This window comes from Somniosus microcephalus, chromosome 6, assembly GCF_052327205.1.
Source record: "Somniosus microcephalus isolate GS21.2 chromosome 6, FLI_Smic_1.0, whole genome shotgun sequence".
Lineage (NCBI taxonomy): Eukaryota > Metazoa > Chordata > Chondrichthyes > Squaliformes > Somniosidae > Somniosus > Somniosus microcephalus.
Genome location: NC_140992.1, coordinates 243,568,353 through 243,584,856, shown reverse-complemented (window position 1 = coordinate 243,584,856; position 16,504 = coordinate 243,568,353). Strand labels below are relative to the sequence as shown.

The 16,504-nt window shown below is 42.3% G+C and overlaps 1 protein-coding gene across 2 annotated transcripts; it reads left to right on the top strand.

The window, feature by feature from the left end:
* Positions 1–275: 275 nt before the first annotated feature.
* On the top strand, positions 276–15,967 carry cyba (cytochrome b-245, alpha polypeptide). 2 transcript variants are annotated; one of them, XM_085991673.1, is made up of 6 exons: positions 278–430; positions 918–987; positions 4,788–4,862; positions 5,120–5,203; positions 6,528–6,609; positions 12,808–15,967. In XM_085991673.1, the coding sequence occupies exons 1-6, from the start codon at positions 373–375 to the stop codon at positions 13,003–13,005; spliced, it is 567 nt and encodes a 188-aa protein (XP_085847799.1). In that variant the 5' UTR covers positions 278–372; the 3' UTR covers positions 13,006–15,967. The 2 variants fall into 2 exon arrangements, with proteins under 2 accessions (XP_085847800.1, XP_085847799.1); XM_085991674.1 differs by lacking the exon at positions 12,808–15,967 and having other exon boundaries at positions 276–430; positions 6,478–6,566.
* The last annotated feature ends 537 nt before the right edge of the window (positions 15,968–16,504 follow it).

The window sequence follows — 16,504 nt, the reverse complement described above, 5'->3', positions numbered from 1 at the left end:
CTGTTTCTCTCTCCACGGATGTTGCCTGGCCTGCTGAGTTTTTCCAGCATTTTCTGTTGTTATTACACATAATGTTCTTCCTGGAGTGATCAGAATGCAAATCTAAGAGCTGATTTAGTAAGAAGTTGGGTTGTGCCCGGAGCTGACGCGGTCTGTGCACTGTTGCCGATTTTCAGACCCAAACTTCCTCTTTCTGCAGTCCATGAAACTGACTTTGTGATAAGAGCCAGGGCATGTGCGATTGGTCACGTAGTCAGAGAGAAAGAGGAAGTGACGTGCTGTTGTGGTTAGTTACAGTGCAACAATCGCGCGGTGTAGGAGCGGAGATTCAGAGCGATCCGGGAGCTGCAGAGAGCAGACTGTCCGGGGACCATGGGGCAGATCGAGTGGGCCATGTGGGCAAACGAACAGGCTCTGGCAGCTGGGCTCAGTGAGTAACACAGCGACACCCCAAAATCTACCAAAACTTTCTTCTATATCCACAAAAAAATCCAGGAAAAGCAGTTTTTTTCTGCAACTATGAAACTTCTTATTTAAGCTGCACTCTCGGGGAGTAACTTTCTGTCTTGTTTACTGTAAACTGATCTATGAACAACTTTTCCGCAATACGGTTTGATGTGCAGGAACTGACTGTTAAAAGTAGTCAACACCAGCTCGACTGGAAGAGAGGGGTTATTGCTTGCATTACTTTAAAACATGAGCACTGGGGTTAATCTTTTTATCTTGTAAAACTGAATTTGTCTTCTTTTTTTCCACAAAGCTACAAAGTCCCTAGTACAGAAATTCCATGTTGTGCCTTTATATATTCTGAAAACCGCCCGATTTGCTGTCCGCTTGGACGGTTTTAGAGCTGGGATGATTATTCCGCCGTTCGTATTTTTGTCTCTAATTTAATCACTTGTATTTCCTTATTTTAGTTTTGGTGATCGGAGGCGTGGTAGGAGTGGCCGGCCAGTTTAAAAACTGGCAATTTGCTGCTTATGGCATGTATCCTTTTCGTTGTGGAGATGCCCTAAACAATTACACCTGCTTCAAAGAACTTCAGTCACACTGAGCTTTGAGAAATGTATTATAAAGTATAGTGCACATTTAAAAAAAACTCTTGCTAAATATCTAAGAAAGACTTGCATTTATATAGCGCCTTTCACGACCACCGGATGTCTCAAAGCACTTTACAGTCAATGAAGTACAGCCACTGTTGTAATGTGGGAAATGCGGCAGCCAATTTGTGCACAGCACGGTCCCACAAACAGCTAATGACCAGGATAATCTGTTTTTGTTTGAGGGAGAAATATTGGCCAGGACACCAGGGATAACTTCCCTTGTCTTCTTTGAAATAGTGCCATGGGATCTTTTACGCCCACCTGAGAGAGCAGACGAGGCCTCGGTTTAGCGTCTCATTTGAAAGACGGCACCTCCGACAGTGCAGCGCTCCCTCGGCACTGCACTGGAGTGTCAGCCTGGATTTATGTGCTCAAGTCTTCTGACTCCGAGGTGAGAGTGCTACCAACTGAGCCACAGCTGACACATATCTGTACGCCACCTGGAGGGGGTGAGAGGAGGCTCGTGTAGAACATAGACCAGTTGGACCGAATGGCCTGTTTCTGTGCTGTAGACTCAATGTAACCTCTTTGACAAACATTTGGTCACCCCTTCTAATCCATCATTTTTTTATCGCTACTTCTGCATTCCTCACTCCCTCTGTGAAACGTCTTGGGATGGTTTTCCACATTAAAGACAAGTTGTACTAAAATCTGTCGATTGACTAAAAAGCAGTTGGAGATGTTACTGTTAGCAAATATATTTAAAGGTATTGAAGAGGGTGCCATTTCAGATTAATGCAGAAATTGAACCTTATTTAGAATGAAAGAAATTCATCAAAAATACCAGCATCGTTTGCTGAAGTCAAAGTGCTTTCAGATATTGGTGCCAGCTGGTGGTATTATCAGACACAGTTACCCTAGGGATCATTTGGAATACCCTGTGGATGATTCTTCTGGCTCCCAACACGTCAAAGAGGGTGAAAGAAATGTTAGCCTGCCTCAATTTACAGTGAAGGTTTTTTTTATGCATTTGTTCACGGCGATGTGGGTGTTGCTGGCAAGGCCCATCCCTAATTGTCCTCGAGAAGGTGGTGGTGAGCCGCCGCCTTGAACTGCTGCAGTCCGTGTGGTGAAGGTACTCCCACAGTGCTGACTTTGTTGTACTGGGATGTTACAACTGAGTGGCTTGCTCGGCCATTTCAGAGGGCAGTTAAGAGTCAACCACATTGCTGTGGGTCTGGAGTGGCCAGGTATGGATGGCAGATTTCCTTCCCTAGTGCCTAACCAGTTGGGTTTTTCCAACAATCTGGTAGTTTCATGGTCACCATTACTGATACTAGCTTTTTAATTCCCGATTAATTTAATTAACTGAATTTAAATTCCCCAGCTGCCGTGGTGGGATTTGAACTCACGTTTCAGGATTATTAGTCCAGGCCTCTGGATTATTAGTCCAGTAACATAACCACTACGCTACTATACTATACTAGATTTGCAAGCAGCTCTAACTTGCAAGTAATGTTGCTGAGGCAGATTTTACTGCTGTCAGGCAGAGAACCAAATCAAATTTGCTACAATGAATTTACTAGAAGATGCTTTTTATGCATTTATATAGCACCTTTAATACAGGAACAGGAGTAGGCCATTTAGCCCCATGAGCCTGTTCGGCTATTCAATTAGATCATGCTGATCTGTATCTCAAATCCATTTACCTGCCTTTGCTCCATATCTCTTGATACCCTTACCTAAAATAAAAATCTATCGATCTCAGTCTTGAAAGTTTCAGTTGACCCAGCATCCATATCTTTTTGGAGATAGAGAAGTGCTTCCTGATTTCTCTCCTAAATGGCCAGGCTCTAATTTTAAGATTATGCCCCCTTGTTCTGGATTCCCCAACCAGGGGAAATAGTTTCTCTGTATCTACCCTATTGAATCTTTTTATAATTTTAAACACTTCGATTTCGATCACTCTTCAATCTTCTATATGCAAGGGAATACAAGGCAAGTTTATGCAACCTGTCCTCATAGTTTAACCCTTTAAGCCCCAGTATCATTCTGGTGAATATTCGGTGTACCCCGTCCACAGCCAGTACATCCTTCCTGAGGTGCGGTGCCCAGAACTGAACGCAGTGCTCCAGATGGCGTCTGATCAAGGCTCTATACAACTGAACCATAACTTCCTCCCTGTTGTATTGCAGCCCTCTTGAGGCAAAGACCAACATACCATTAGCCTTTTTAAATTGCTTTTTGCACCTATCCACTAGCTTTTAGTGATTTATGTACATGGACACCCAATCGCTGCTTCTCCACAGTTCTTAGTTTCTCCCCATCTAGGAAATGCTCCAATTTGTCTTTGTTGGATCCAAAGTGGATGACCTCATACTTCCCCACATTGAACTCCATTTGCCACAGTTTTGCCCACTCACTTAATTTGTCTCTGTCCCTTTGTAACTTCCTGCTCCCATCTGCGTTGTTTACTGTGTCTCCCAACTTAGTACCATCTGAAAACTTGGATATACAACTCTCTATTCCTTCATTCAAGTCATTGATAAATATGGTGAAAAGCTGAGTCCCCGGTACAGATGCCTGGGGAACACAACTTGTCACATCCCGCCAATCCAAGTTTGTACTCTTTATCCCTACTCTATGTCTCCTACCTCCACACCAATTTCCAATCCATGTAAACCCATGCTTACAACCTCAAAATGACTTGAATTGCTTCACAGCCAATGAGGTGCTATTGAAGTGTAGTCACCATTGTAATGTAGGGAAATGCAGCAGCCAATTTGCACATGAGGTCCCACACAAACAGCAATGAGATAAATGACCAGATAATCATTTTTGGTGGAGTTGGTTGAGGGAGAATTTCTGGCCAGGATATTCGGAAAAACTCCCCTGCTCTTCTTTGAAAAGGTAAGACCTTGGTTTAATATCTCATCTATAAGGTGGTACTTTCAACAATGCAGCACTCCCTTAGTACTGCACTAAACCATCAGCCTAGGCTTTGTGTTCAAGTGTTTGGAATAAATCTTGAATATACCCTTCTGATTCAGAGGCTCATGGCTGGCACCAAGAGGGAGGAGTGTATGAGCAACCCATTTATATGTGGGCTCATTTAAATGTAAGGTGAATATATTAGTTACTGCTAAGTCTTGATTGTAGTTTGTCAGTTATATCAGTAGCTCCTTACCTGATACGTGCACTATTATGAATGGCATAGAATCTGCACCTAATGGCTGAATTGTACCTGTTTTATTATAAAAGTCTTAATAAGAATGAGAGATTTAAATGTCTTGAGGCATTGGACGCAGAGTTGGATCTACTTCCACTTGAATGCGGAGAGTGTGGAGACTAGAGTTCAGTGTGGCTTGTGATGAAAATATTGAAAGAATACATTTTAGGCAGCTTCAAGTTCCCTGTCACCAGCTTAATTCCAATAATCAACTCACTTGGTTATCTGGATTTGTGTTGGGATGGAAACACTTTTCTTCCTTCTACCAGTGAGTCACCAAATGATCTGTAAAATTACTGTAGATTTAGGGAGGAACTTGGTGACTGGCATTAGTGCTGAATTTCTGGCAGCTATTAGAGTGTAGTGGCGAGCAAGTAATCTTTCTAGTTTGATGTGTTTTGAAGGTCACGAAACCAGGCTGTGAAATTGAAGAAAGACGCACTGTCTCTATAAAAGGACTGCACTTGCTGAATCATTGTGGTTTTGATTTTTTTTCTTTAACTTGAGATATTCAGTGCTGCAGGAGTTTTCATAATGTTATTGGAATACCCCAGAGGGAAGAGGAGAAAGGGAACAACCATGGAGAGACCGTAAGTAAATTACAAGTCGAGAAGTGAGAGTGATCAAGTTAAAACATATTTAAAAAGTGACTAACTATGTATGAGTAAATTAGTTACTTGAATGAAAACAGTTCTGTTTCTGCAAAGAATGATCAAGCTGCAGAAGGGAGGGGGAATAGAAATAATGAAAAGAAAGAAGAAAAAAGTTTGTTATTTTTAAAATAAGCCAATTGCAATATTGTTTTATTTGCTTGCTAATTCTATTCATCTTCCTTTTTTGCATCTAGGGGTCAACGCTTTCTGGCAGCTGTTGTGAAATTGTTTGGCCCTTTGACCCGGAATTACTATGTCCGTGCTATTCTACATGCATGGTAAGTTAAATTGTGTGTGAGTGCCCGAGAAACTTTAAACCTGCACTTCCCTTTAAAATTTTGCATAATCCTGTTTGGGATCACAGAGATGGAAATTTAAGGCAAAAAATGAATGTTGACTCTGTCAATGCGCTCACCCATCACTCTTGATTTTGCACATTCCCATTCACTTCGTTATTTGGTGTCACCATCTTTCAAGAAATGCACAGGAAAGGTAGGTACAACAATCCTGCGGGTCTATTGACCTGCTGTCCCACCAATTCCCAATGTGCAGTTCCGATGCGTTAATTTGTTAAATATAACCTACATATTGAAGAATTGTGCTGCCAAGGTCAATGCAGTGCCCAGTTTAACACCGCAAGGTTTTCAGCCTGCGGTAGGAGTTGAGCTTCAGCTGTGGCTGAGCTGAGCTCTTCAGCAACTGTCTGACTGCTCCACTGTGACCCTTGAGCGGCCACAAAAAAACGTAGGAACTGTTGGAGAACAATAAATTAACATGTGCGTAATAGTGAATAGGGAACTCATTTGATCATTGTGAAGGGATAATCCATTCATTATATGTGAATGGCATTGTCATGAAGTTGGAATATTCAATTATTTTGACCAGAGAAATTGCTGGAATTACACAGCAGGTCTGTCAGCATCTGTAAAGGGCAAATGTGGAAGACCTTTACCAGGTCATCCCTCAGCCTTCTCTTTTCTAGAGAAAAGAGCCCCAGCCTGTTCAGTCTTTCCTGATAGTTGTAATCTCTCAGTTCTGGTATAATCCTTGTTAGTCTTTGTTGTACTTTCTCCAGTGCTTCTATACCCTTTCTGAAATATGGAGACCAGAACTGTGCACAGTACTCCAAGTGTGGTCTACCAAGGTTCTATATAAGTTTAACATAACTTCTCTTCTAGATAATATAAAAGATCATCTCAGTAAGGTAGTGCAAATACACTCCCACTCTGCCCTCTGTCTTTGGCCTCCTATACCATTCCAACTAAACTCAATGCAAGTGTCAAGACAGAGAGCGCTCTGCAGCCCTCTGGTCTTAACATTGACTTTAGTAACTTCAGACCTTAGCTATTTTCCCAATTTTCTTTACAGAAGGGGATATTGGGTGGATTTTCTATTTACACCTTTGTTCTTTAAAATTTATTAATTTGATTGCTAATTGTTCAGTCTGTTCATCTTCCTTGCTTGTGCCCAATATCAAATTCTTTAGAGAGTGTCCTTATTTTATGCAATCTCCAGGGATTTATTAATTCACAATGTCTGGATTATATTGCAGCAACACAGTGGCAGGCTAACTGATTCTGCTGTTTGTTTAATTCACGCCAGCCTCGCAGTGCCTGGAGGGTTTATATTACCCACTGTTCTGGGCACCGTCAACCTTGGCATTGCCAGTCTCATCTACCTACTTGTAAGTCTGTTTTCACATTCTTATAGAATTATAATATTCTGAAATATAAATGTTCTCAATTGCCATAACCATTTCAGTGGGTTATTTTGTGCGACTGTTAGTACAATTATCCGTTTAGTGTAATAATTTTCAAAATAAACAATTTTTTCTTCATAAAATGAACAAATTGTGTGGCTGCTTAATGTGAACTTGCTTATTGTGATCCATGTGACCAGTTTATACAGTTCTACAGCAGTTATTGGTTGGATTGTCAAATAAATACAAAGACAATTCTCAACAAGCAACTGTAGCCAGGCACAATCCGATATATATTTTTGAGTGTGTTACCTGCATATAGAGAGATATGACAGTGGTATTAATGCTAGATTCTCAGTGTGAAATCCATAAAATAACTAATGCTACTCAATCCTACACGTCAGATCCTTCTGAAGATTCCACTTGGAGACTGTACTGCTGACTCAGCGCGTTTGTCTAGTTAGTAGATATACGCATCGACCAGAAAAATTGTGATTTGATCCTCAGTTTGTGCTGAGTTAGCTGATTTCATCTGGGAAGGCAGTAGGTGTGCTGCAATTTTCCTCCGCGCTTTTAAGTTAGAGAGGGAACATCAGCCATGGCATTGTTCTTGATTACTATCTAGAAACCTTTTGCTGGAAGTGTGTATTTATGGACATCACTTGAGAACAGGGTCCGATAGCTATGATAATGTCCGATATTCACTGTTAAGGATCATATGTGAATATTGGCCACTTGGACAAGATAGCAGAGGGCATCAAGTGCCTATGGAGTGATCATCTGAAGGAGAAAGGTGAGGAGAAAAAAATTGGCAAGTAAAACATTTAGCGTGAGAAATGGCTTGGTAGTTTTTCCTCACTAATAAACAAAAGTAGTTGTGGCTGGCCGAGATGCCTTAAGTTATGCCCAGAGTTCATATCTTGGTACAATTAAAGTGGCAGTGACAATTGTTCCACTCAGGACTGCCATTGGGGACAGACATTCTAAATCTCATGTCCCCCAGTTTGTACTGAAGTGAGTAGAGTAGAGGGAGTTTGAGAGGGGATCTCATACCTACAGAGAATGTTTGCTTTCTTCAACTGGAAGAAAATTCCAACATGTTTCATAAGATTCTATCACCATCTTCATCGGTATAAGCAGAGCAGCGTGTTTCGTTTAAACTGGGACAGAAGCAAAACACTCAGATGGGAGAAATCCATCTACACTCAACTGTTTTAGTTTAGGCTTGTCTGTAAAGGCTTTCAAATGAAAAGCAAATAGCTTCTCATTGTTTGTATTTTAGCAATTAGTATTTTCATCATAGTATAATTTAGGTAAAACACTTAAAAAAAAAAAAAAAAAAAAAAATTAAATAATTTTTTTTTTGCGTCATTCAGCTCCCTTGCTTTTGACAATTCGCATGTTTAAAAAAAGTTTATTGAGCTCACGGATAACTGGCCAGATAGGTTCCCTTCAAGCTGCAGATGTAATCAAAATGGCCTCAGCATCCAAACTTGATCCCCAAGGCATGAAACCATGGAAGTTTACAGCACAGAAGGAGGCCATTTGCCCACTGTGTCTGTGCCAGCTCTATGCTGGAACAATCCAAAACTAGCCCCACTGCCTGGCTGTAGCCCTTTATCTTCTGCTTTAAATAGTTGTCCAATTTTTCCTTGCAAAATGTAATCATCTTTGCATCACTATGTCCTGTGGCGTATCTGCATAAAGACATTTCTCCTCACTCTTAGTGACAATTATAAATTAGTGACCCCTTTTCACTGGCTTCCCCAACAGGAGAAAATAATCTTTTCCTATTCAGTCTATCAAAAACCCTGCACAATTTTTAAAAAATCCAATCAAACCTCCTCTTAACCTTCTCTGCTCCAGTGGAAATAATACCAGAATCTCAAGTCTCTCCTCATAGCTATAGTTTCCCATCCCTACCATCATCCTGGTGAATCTACGCTGCACACTCTCCAGGACTTTAATGTCCTCCAAGTCTCTGGTCATCCATATACTTACGCATTGTTCTATTGAGTGTGCACTCTTATACCTTGCTTTTTCTCCCAAAATGTATTACTTGTTCTGTTCTGCATTAAATTGCATTTACCACCTGTCTGCCCATTCTGCTAATCTATCTATGTTCTCCTGAGGTATTTAACAGTCCTCCTCACTGTTTGCCAAACCCCCTACTTTTATGTTGGTAGCAACTTTCCATATCATGATTCCTATGTCCAAGTCCAAATGATTTACATATACAAAGAGTGGACCCAGCACCAATACCCCTGCGAAGGTGCGTGCGTGCATGTGGCCGCGCAATAATCTGAAAGGTCCCGCGTGTGTGTGTGTTAGTGTTAAAAACCACACAGATTATATAGGAAAAAAAGCAAGACCAATCCAGAGAGTTTTATTCTTGTAAAAGTCTTGCAACAGAATTAATAACAGTTAACAGACATTAACTTCTGTGTACGGAATGTCCTGATTACAGGTATCAAGATTTTTCTCTGTCTTTATTGCATATTTTTATAGGGTGTAACTCTAAGGCAAAGCTATCTTTGTTAGTTATTTAATGCCATCATATTGCATATCTCCAGTAACCTTACACAAACTGCATGGGACTCTTGGCTGTACATTTAAATAAATGCCATGTACATTTGATAAAGGACAGCAAGTAGTCAGTCAACTGAAAGATCAGGCAGTGTACAGTCTGTCCAATCGGAGTTCCTTTTTATATTACAGGCCAGTTGGGAGAGCATTGCTTTTGTTACTCCACAAGTTGCATCACTGCTGCCAGTAGACTGGCAGCAAAGTGCATTCTGAGGTCATGTGCATGTGCAGCTACAGCAGCTATGACCAATTAGCCACTGTGCACGTACATTGTAATTGTATCATGGTGTCAGCCCTGATTGCCATTGTGAGACAGCATACTAATATCCTGATGAATCATCCTGATGCTAACAAAGTGCATGCTTAAAATCTACAAAGATACAGCGGTAATCTGTGGTGTTTTTTTTACTGGCTACAATTAAACCAGTGGCCAAGCAGGAGATGGAGAAAGTCTCTTCCTGACCACCCGGGCTAGAAAAATGCAACAATTTTACCTTCATCTGCCACTGGCTTCAGGAGACATGGGTTATATATAGGAGCCTTTGGCCGTAGATCAATATGAAAGCAGTCTAATTCTGCTAGAAAGTGTACATGGTTAGGAGTCAGCCTACCTTTACATTGCTTTCTGTAGAAGTTAGGTATGTCGTAACAAGAACTGATTCTACATTTATAACTAGAAAAACAGCTGACTTCTATTGATATACTTCTGTTTCCTTCATGGAGCCCAGAGTTGTTTCTGTCCCTGTTGCTTCACTCCTTGAGACTACTGTATTAGATTATTTATCTGATTCTTGCTTGCTGGTCATAGCACACACAAGGTTAAGGTTAGTAACTGCAAGCTATTCTGTGAACTGCATAGAATACATATTACAGTCTGCCTAATTTTCATGCCTGATCACTAGGCATAGTTCAGCAAGAATGCAGGAATAGGAGTAGGTCATTCAACCCCTCAAACCTGTCCACCATTCAATCATGGCTGATCTGTACCTCAACTCCATTTACCCGCCTTTGCTCCATATCCCTTGATACGCTTAGTAATAAAAATATGTTTAATCTCGGTCTTGAAAGGTTCAATTGACCCAGTATCCACAGTCTTCTGGGGGAGATAATTCCAGATTTCCACTACCCTTTGTGTGGAAATAATGCTTCCTGATTGCAGTCTTGAATGGCAATTCAAATTTTACGACAGTGCTCCCTTGTTCTGGATTCCCCCACCAGAGGAAATAGTTTCTCTCTATCTGCTCTACCGAATCCTTTTATCGTTTTAAGTACCTCAATTAGATTGTTGCTCAACCTCCTAAACTGCTGGGAATATAAGCCAAGTTTATGCAACCTGTCCTCATAATTTAACCCTTTAAGTCCTGGTATAATTCTGGTGAATCTGCGCCTTATCCTTTGAGGTGTAGTGCCCAAAACTGAATGCAGTACTGCAGTGATCTGCAAGGTACTGCGCAGGCTGCTCACAAGCTTTTCCATTTGAAATACCTTGCATGCGCAGAAATTTAAATGCGCATTGAAATAAAGACAATTTAAAGGGAACATTGATTGACACCTAGTCTGTGGTTTGTTTTTGTCTTTCTACTTGAATAGGGATGCATCTATACAGTCATTCAAATTATTTGACACAGATCAATTATCAAACCATTCAAAGTTAATCTTCTATAATTGACACCAATGTTCCTTCTAAGCTGCGCATGTGCGTGGCCATGCAGTGATCTGCAAGGTACTGCGCAGGCCGCTCACAAGCTTTTCCATTTGAAATACCTTGCATGCGCAGAAATTTAAATGCGCATTGAAATAAAGACAATTTAAAGGGAACATTGATTGACACCCTGTCCGTCCAATGTAGTTGAGTGAATTATGGTTTTAATGTCCTTTTGTTTTGAATTATATATCTGTCTGACTTTATCTCAGTCAAGCAGTCAGTCTGAAGTCTGCAGAGAGGGTTGCCTCAGCGGCTCTGTGAAATCATTTCCCCACACTAAGACACGCATGACAATGCTTCAAGAATCAATTTTATTTTAAAGTTAGCATTAGAGAAGAATTTCTGTACTTTTAGCCATTTGAGGAGAATAGTAAAGCTTGTGATTACTGCAAATACAATGTCTGTACTGAATACTGTTCATTACCTGTTTAATTAGTTAAATAAATTTGCTGATTTATAGACTGCACATTGGTCTGATGCTGTGTATGTTCATCCACCAATTGAAGACGAGGAGATCACATGGTTTATTCCATGCAAGTTCTCTGTTTGACCCCTGGGTCTCACTACACTTACCAGACCTTGGGTGGGTAAAGGCACATTGTAGTTCATGGGGTCGGGTTCACTACAAACTGGCAATCTCATTAGAGGGGACATAAGGATCACTGTGCAACCAGAATTTTAGTTTTTTTTAATATCCCAAAGAAGTGCAGATTGTGAATTAGATGTCAAACTATTGAGCATTTTAGCCTTATTTTTTCACAAAGTACCTATTGGTAGTTGTGGGTTAATGTTAACATTCTCAGTGGCTGGAGGGATCACACTCCGCGTGACCTATCCACATAACTGCTTATTCTGGACTGCATTCTTAAATGGTCCTCGGCTGGGTCTATGTTCAAATTGTATTTTCTTTTGAAGTTACATTTGTACTCAGTTTTAGCAGCTGACGAGGACTGCCTGCTGATAAAGGCCTAGAAATTCGGTGGGCTGCGCCACCAGTTAGCGCCTAAAGAGGGCACTCAGTGGCTTTAGCGCCACTGGCCGCGCCTCCCGTGATATTTAGCTGGGGCGCTAATGGCAGCGTTAACCTGTTGCGCTGCGCCGCCTCCGATGACATCATCGGTGTGCGCAGCGCCCCGCTACCGCCCCGATCTCGATATTTGGCAGCGACCGCCTCTAGCGCCGTTCGCAAATGGTGCCCGGTTCACGGGGCCTTCCTGTGGCGGCAGTGGCGCAAATTAAGGTGGAGGTGCGGGGCGGCCGTTTTTTCCGGCGGCCGCCTGCCAGCACCTCCGTCCCCGGTCTCCTGATTGCCCCCCGCGGCATTGCCGGCTGTTTTCCGAGAGCCCGGCACTTCTCGGTGCCGGGCTCTTTTGCCGGCACTCGCGATCTCTGATCGCGCTGGTGCAGGCCCCTCCCCCTTAAGAATGGGAGGAAGTCCTGCAGTACCGCAGCGCGCCGTGCCGCAGCGTGTGGCGCTGCGGCACGTTGCGCTGCGATATTCAGTTTCAGCGCACTAAGAGGGACGCGGAGCGCCTCGAGCCTCGCCCCGTGTCCCTCTTGGGGCGCTCAAGCTGAATTTCCGGCGGTCGCTACTGCTCCAAACGCTGCGCTAATTCCGGCGCCCAGGCGAGCTTGGCGCCCCGTTTGCGGCTCCACCCAATTTCTCCCCCAAAATGTTTTAAGTGGACCTAAGCCAAATTGCAACCTCTGGGGGTAGTTTTCAACTTCGCTGCCTGGGCGGTGATCTGGTGGAGCGGGTCATCTACCTGCTGTAGAACCTGTCTGGATTTTGTTCCATTGAAAGATACGGTTTAGAGCAACTCTGTTGTACATGTTTCAATTCAATGTTGACATGCTTTTCAAAAAATTAAGTAGCTTCTCTCTCAATCTAGGCTGCTATCCGAAAAGAGGAATGGAAACCCATACAGGCGCAGGAGTCTCAAAATCGACACGCTGGGAAGAGTATTCATCAGCCACCCACAAACCCCCCACCACGGCCACCTGCTGAACATCGAAGGAAACCAGTGGATGATGCGCTATCTGGGGCTGCCTATGTCAATGCCACACCAGTCACTCTTAACTCAGCCTGATGTCATCAGAGGAATCACCACTGTAATTACTTATCACAGAAATCACAGAAACCCCACAGTGCAGATAGAGGCCATTTCGGCCCATCGAGCCTGCACTGACACATATCCCACCCGATCCCCGTAACCCCTACACCAACACATGTCCCACCCTATCCCTGTAACCCCACGTATTTAATCCCCCTAACACTAAGGGTCAATTTATCATAGCCAATCAACCTAACCCGCACATCTTTGGACTGTGGGAGGAAACCGGAGCACCCGGAGAAAACCCACGCAAACACGGGGAGAATGTGCAAACTCCACACAGACAGTCGCCCGAGGCCGGATTCGAACCCGGGTCTCTGGCGCTGTGAGGCAACAGTGCTAACCTCTATCCTATTATTTTACTGAACATTTTAATGTAGCGCACTGTAGGTTTTAGGACCAATGCAAGGTCAAATTATGATTTCTTTAAAAGAAATGTGAACAGATTTTGTTCTAGTATGGATTTTTCTCACTCTCAAAGTGACTTGTTACAGCAAGAGATAATCTGCCTTCTTGTTTACTTATCAACGTTACTGTTTGTATAATATTGTTACCTAAAGCTCTCCTGTTTAATTTTTACCAGAATTATAATAGATATGTTTTTGCAGTATATAAGAACTGTTCTTTGTAAAGTATTAATAAAACAGGACTAGCAAATGCCATTCTACTAAAATATCAGTAATAATTAGCAATTGGGTTTGTAGAAGAGGAAGTGAATTAGCTGCTCTAATGTACAAATCTCTCAACAATATGTTTCGTGTACATTTTGCAGTGTAAATACTTGAGAGGTTTGTAATTCATTGCATCATTACATCAATACCTGCACAAAGCTGTGATTGGTGAATCATGATGCTTTGATTACATTACAACAGTTAATGCAATGCCCCAGAAGCTGACACACACATAGCAACTGGCTAACTAATAACTGGCTAATTATTTAGTTGTCACATCTTTATTACCTTGTGCTAGAAATATCCACCAGTGCTCAGGTACACGGCAAAACCATTCCCAAATTTCTGACCCCTCTGCTCATCGATGTGAGGGAGTGTTGAAGCTGGGTCCCTGTTGTTGACAAACCCTTCTAAGGTGTAACGTAGCTAAATGCACAAATAAACTTAGCACCAATGATCTTTAACTCCTAACTTCAAAGGAGCCTCAATTGAGTCTTCCATTTTCCACAGTAGCTCTCTTTGTAGCCTCCAGTGCTGTCCTTATAGTTGCAATAGATGCTGTATGAATGACGTACATCTGCATTTTCACTTCACTTGACAACATGCACAGAAAATTACTGTTGTGGCCCCAATAATCTGGAGGGGCTAGTTTCTATGTGTCGTGAATGATGTCAGTTTCTGGGATGTTGTATCTGCTCTAGCTGTTGTTCTAGAGTCAACACATCATAAGTCAGACCCCCAGTGGGTATATTGGTATCAATGTCAAGAGCACTCATTTTCAAAGGGGCCATTGATTTAATGACAAATTTATATTGATATGGGCATAAATGCAGCACCAAATTGGTAATGTAGTAGCAAAAGAGTAAAGTAGCTCATTTACTTCAGAAAGCTTTACATCTTTCCTGAAGGGTGGTGCCCAGAATTGTCCACAATACTCCAGCTGAGGCCAAACCAGTGATTTATAAAGTTCTAGCATGATCTCTTTGCCTTTATATTCTATTCCTTTATTTATGAACCCAAGTAACCCATATGCTTTTTTAACCACCTGATCAACTTGCCCTGCCACCTTTTAAGGGTTTGTGTATATGGACACCAAGGTCTCTCTGCTCCTCTACACGTTTCAAAATGGTGCCATTTATAGTATACTGTCTTTCCATATTAGTCCCCCCAAAGTGCATCACTTCACACTTTTCTGTATTGAACTCCATCTGCCATGCTTCTGCCCATTTCACCATCCTGTCTGTCACCTTGAAGCCTATAACTATCCTCATCATGATCTACTACTTTCCCCAAGTTTCATATCATCTGCAAACTTTATAATGCTACGCCCTACATCCGAGTCTAGGTCGGTTTATAAAAATTACAAAGGGCAATGCCTGAAGCAGTTTACTTCTGCATTGGTTTCTTGAACAAGTCAGTTCATCAGCTTCCCAATGGACCACTACCAGAAGCATGAAGGGGCTGTCCAGTTTAACAGAGTAGCATAATCCCCAATGTACATGGTATGATGAGTGGTACAATTCTGGGCACCACACTTCAGGAAAGATGTAAAGGCATTAGAAAGGGTACAGGGGAGCTTTACCAAGATGTTACCAGGGATGAGGGACTTCAGGTATGGAGAGAGGTTGGAAAAGTTAGGACTGTTCTCCTTGGAACAGAGAAGGTTAAGAGGTGACCTAATAGAGGTTTTCAAGATGATGAGAGGTTTTGATAGAGTAACTGGGGAAAAAGTATTCCCTCTGGTGAATGAATCAGTAACTAGAGGTCATAGATTTAAAATCATTGGCAAAAGATCTAGAGGGGAGATGAGAAATGTTTTCACTCCGAGTTGTTGGGATCTGGAACGCTCTGCCTGAAAAGCTGGTGGAAGCTGATTTCATAAATAATTTTAAAAGGGAGTTGGACAGGTACTTGAGGATGAGGAACATAGAGTTACGGACAAAAAGCGAGGATGTAGGACAAAGCACGACTGCTCTTTCAAAGAGCCGGCACAGGCCCGACGGGCCAAATGGCCTCCTGTGATGTAAGTTTCTTTGATTCTATATATCTTTTTCAGGAGATGCTGGAAAACAGTTATTACAGCCTATGGAAAACTGATGTTGAAACCAATTTGTGTCTTGTAGTAACCATATTGTTGAATGTAGTAATTGTGTAAATTGTGTTGTTTCTCTAAAGCAATATTCATAAGAAAAATAATGACATCTGTTACTGTCAATACTAGCTTGGTTTACAATATTAGAATGGAAAATAAATGAAACTGGTTTTGATGATGCTGTACTATCTGAAGTTTATAAGAATAACGACTTGTATTTATATAGCACGTTTAATATAGAAAAACATCCCAAGGCACTTCCGAGGCTTAAGAAAGAAAAGATGCAAGGAAACGGATGGCAAGCCAGGCTGACGGAGCGACTGAAAGCTTGGCTGAAGAGATGGATTTCTCTGTCTCCGTCGCATCTGCTCCGACGATGCCGCCTTCCATATCAGTGCTTCTGACATGTCTTCCTTTTTCCTTAACCGTGGATTCCCCTCTACTGTGGTTGACATGGCTCTCGACCGTGTCCGTTCTATCTCCCGCACTTCTGCCCCCACCCCTGCCCCTCCCTCCCGGAACCACGATAGAGTTCCCCTTGTCCTCACCTTTCACCCCACCAGCCTTCACATTCAATGGAACATCCTCCGCTATTTCCGCCACCTCCAGCAAGATCCCACCACCAAACGCATCTTCCCCTCACCTCCCCTTTCAGCATTCCGTAGGGACCGCTCCCTCCGCAACACCCTGGTCCACTCCTCTATCACCCCCA